This window comes from Sinocyclocheilus rhinocerous, unplaced genomic scaffold, assembly GCF_001515625.1.
Source record: "Sinocyclocheilus rhinocerous isolate Xijiao unplaced genomic scaffold, SAMN03320098_v1.1 scaffold299, whole genome shotgun sequence".
NCBI lineage: Eukaryota > Metazoa > Chordata > Actinopteri > Cypriniformes > Cyprinidae > Sinocyclocheilus > Sinocyclocheilus rhinocerous.
Genome location: NW_015652998.1, coordinates 3,184,159 through 3,188,236, shown reverse-complemented (window position 1 = coordinate 3,188,236; position 4,078 = coordinate 3,184,159). Strand labels below are relative to the sequence as shown.

Genomic DNA, 4,078 nt, shown 5'->3' with positions numbered 1-4,078 from the left:
GTAGCCTACACTTACATTTCACTACCCGATCGGTGGAGTTCAAGACCATGTCAGCGTTAGACATCTTCATGGGCAGTGGATGTCTCCAGGCGAATGTGTTTCTCCCTCCTCGCAAAAGAAGCGCTTTATGCTCGGCGTGTTTTCGCGGTGGCGAGATGCGGTTGGTGCAGTGGCATCACTCGGATGCGTCTCCTCCGTGTCTCACCGCCGGATGCTGCTGCTGCCTAGAGAGGGTGGAGGAGGACGATGCTGATGCTGATGCTGCTGCTGCTGCTGTTGAGACTGTCGTGAGGGGGAGGATGGAGCTGATGGGGTAGAGGCGGTGGAGAGAAAGGAGAGAGAGCGCGCGCGCTCGGGAGATCCTTTCAGCGCGTTGCACCACCCCGACACGGCGAAGCGGGGAACTCCCACGCACCCGTGTGTAGGGGCTGCGTGATGCTGCCATCAGGTGGAGGTGAAGGGCTTTCCCGAAAACGTGCAGTTAGCTCTTTGCCATGACTGATAATCAAGCTGAAATGCCACTCAGGTCCGTAAGAATGTGTCCCGCATGTGGCATCGTCGCCCTACCCGTTTTTAAGGGGAGCGGTGAATTTTAAGTTTCTGTGCTCTTTTAAATGGGAGTTATGAATAATGATTTTCACAATTATAGTTAATGACACTTCAAGCAAAAACAGAATTTGGAATTAGCCAAAAACTGTCAATAAAAAGACATTTAACATATACAGAATATTTCAAAATATGGCTGTAGTATTTCAATCTTTAAAGAAAAGTTATTATGAATGCAAAAAAATGAGAATTGTTTTTACCAATTACTTCAACAAGTCCCCTTGAACAAGTAGGGGATTACTCCTAATTTTTCTGAAATTTAATTACAGTTACTTCTGATGCAATTGCATTAAATACTGCATAGACTATAGAACAATTCTATATAAAACATAGTGGATTTAAAATTTCTAATGTCAAAATGTCTAATGTTAAAATGTATGTTTTTAATGTAACCTTCTCCTTTTAAATACTCCAGTTCAAGAATAATTTATTCAAATGCATATTATTTATTTGAAATAATTAAAGGCAGAATTCATTTGAAAATTCATTTGAAATAATTATAAGCAGTTTCACATTGTTCAACTGGTCAAGGTTGATATGGGATTTAGTATTTTTTTTTAGTAATCAGAAATGCAATAGAATTAGAGTGATTAATTAGTAATCAAATTACACTGTTGATGTAATTAGTTATTAAAATAGTAATTAATTAATTAATATTACAGAGCAACTATACTTATTATATATGACAACAATTTTGCACAAATTATTGTAGTAAATATGGTATTTCTATGTTGTCTTTCAAACCAGGGTTCTCTGCTGAAAATTTTTTTTACATATTATTAAAACTTAAAATAACTGTTTTATTTTAATATTATTATGATGTAATCAAAGCAGAATTTTCAATAGCCATTGTCACACGATCCTTCACAAATCATTTTAATACAGTATGTTGATTTGGTGCTCAAGAAACATTTATTAATATAAAAAACTGTCAAAAACAGTTGTACTGCTTAATATTTTCTGTGGAAACCATGATAGATTTTTCTTTGATGAATGGAAAAAAAAACAGCATTTATTTAAAACAGCAATGTTTTGTAACATTGTAAAAGTCTTTACTGTCACGTTTGATCAATTTAATGCATCCTTGCTGGATAAAAGTATTGATTTCTTTTTTTTAAAAATTGTAGTGTATAACATATATGTATATGTAAAATATCATTTTCAGGTTACTCCTCACATTAAGCTATTATGTTATCCGAAGACTTACAGTGCAGTTGTATATGATTTTTTATTTTTTATTTTTATGCATGGAAAAGACTGGAATTCTTCAAAATATTCCCTTTTGTGTTCAGAAGAAAGTAATACAGAAAGAAAGTAGTACAGCTTTGTCATAATTTACTGACCCTTTAAGGTACGCTAAGCAACGTTGATAAGCATATGTTACTTATGTTACTACACAATAATCATCAGATATAAATCACTTCTAGATTTATGACTCATTCACAAGCAAACATTTTCTGAATATATGAGAGTAAAGCCCCGTTCACACCAAGAACTTTCAAACCAGGGTTCTCTGCTGAAAAAAAAAAAAAAAAACGTTAAGGTCTTCCAGCCTGACCAGCCAAAACCCCTTTGAAACTGGCCAACAGACCAGTTAAAAACAGCAAACCAGCTTGGTTTAAGCTGTTGTTTTTCAGCAAGGTAATGGACAGTCTACCAAAATTACCATGGCAACCATTGTATCAGCTATAATAAAATACCATTTATTACAGTTATTGGTACTTCACATAAAATTGTGATAACTGGTTATTAGACAAAAATTGTATAATTTTATATATAAATGGTAATTTTTGTAATAGTAAACCATTAAACAGCTAAGGCTGATGGTGAAGTGAGAACGTGACCATTAGTAGCATTTATCCTGTTATGTTGAATATAATATTCATATTTTATCATCTTTCAGTTGATTTGAAGAAACCCAAATTCTCAAACGGACAACTCTTGGGTGCATCTAATATAATGCCATTAGCTTTATTTTATATTGCGGTGTTAAAAGATATATAGTTACCTTATCTACCTTTTTCCACATTCGTTTTTTAAAAGTCTACATGTCCCAGGGCGACACTGACCGAGAGCTGAACCAACGATGCGCAACAGGCAGTCAGCTTTGAACTGACACTGCGGAAAGACATTAATGCGGCTTTTTCTTGCTGGTGAAAAACACAGCTGCAGGGAACTCCCTTTGTTTCAGGGGGCTGAACTGTTTTTGCATTTCTAGAGTTTTGCAATACCTTATTCTTCCCATAGAGGTCAGGGCAGGCTAAAGTTATGCAAGCACAAACAGCACATTCAGCAGTGCAGTAATATTGTTACCTCATTCAAGTTGATGTATACACTGTATTGCTGTTCAAAGAATATATTTGCATTTAAGTACAGATTCAAACAGTGTTTAGAAATGGGCCTTTTTCACTATGTGCTCCAACCTATCAAACATTGAAAGGGACAGAAATACCAAACATCTGTCACTTGGCAGCTTTTACTAAAAAAAATAGTTATTCCGAAAATTAAATTCTGTTTCCTCACCATTCAAATTTAAACATGCATTCTGATGGTTATGATCCGAGTCACAGGGCTCAAGTCCAAGTCAAGTCTCGAGTCATTGCTGTCAAAGTCTAAGTCGAGTCTCAAGTCTTCTTTCATTATGTCGAGTCGAGTCGCAAGTCATCAAATTTGGGACTCGAGTCCGAGTCAAGTCTCGAGTCGTGTGACTCGAGTCCACACCCCTGCTTTATCGTTATAGTTGTGGTGTGGACTCTGCTATTCTTTAATATTGAGAACGATTTTTAGAACTATATCTTTATCGTTATCTTTATAGTTATCGTCCTTGGTGTGAACGGGCCTTTATAGTTATCGTGCTTGGTGTGAACGGGCCTCAACAGATAAACACTTTACCTTTAACTTATTCTGTTAAGTCTGCAATGCAGCCAGATGACCACTAGATGGTAATCTTTCATTGTAGGTTTTTCCTCATACACGTTAATCTCTAAATGATTTGAGAACGCTAGATTCCTTCTTTGATACATCACTATGCATCTGTTCATTGTTTCATAGTCATTTGTGTGGTTGACACTCTTAACATGCGCAGTTGGGCTGATCGTTCGTGTTTAGGAATCCCTGACGAGAGCCAACATTTTTACATTGTACCATAGCGGATCAGTCTCATCAGCATCTCCTATGAAAACATCAGTATTTGGCCACATCTGCTCCTCTGATGACAATCCTATTCATTTGGCTCTTGAGTTTCTCCTCCTCTAATTCACTGGCGCCTGCCAGTGTTTAGATGGATCTCTGTGCATGAGGGTTCAGTTGGAGCTTTGTGGTCCCTCGCTCTCACTCTAGTACTACTGGGTCAAAGGCAGAGAGATAGTACAGTTTTTTTTGTGTCATCCTGTCAGGCTCAGCTTTTCACTGACAACCATATGCTCTTGAACGCAGAGGGATAGTCAAAGTACTGCATGTCCCATAATCTGAC

The 4,078-nt window shown here is 37.0% G+C and overlaps 1 protein-coding gene across 2 annotated transcripts in view; it reads right to left on the bottom strand.

Annotated features, from left to right (window-relative positions):
- Positions 1–487, bottom strand: part of LOC107715410 (serine/threonine-protein phosphatase 2B catalytic subunit alpha isoform-like) — a 60,756-nt gene extending 60,269 nt beyond the window's left edge. The window contains exon 1 of one of the 2 annotated variants that reach the window (XM_016521542.1): positions 16–487. In XM_016521542.1, coding sequence (XP_016377028.1) covers positions 16–70 — 55 coding nt within the window. In that variant the 5' untranslated portion in view covers positions 71–487. The remainder of the gene's footprint in view (positions 1–15) is intronic. The other variant, XM_016521541.1, reaches the window with a different exon arrangement.
- Between the last annotated feature and the right edge of the window lie 3,591 nt (positions 488–4,078).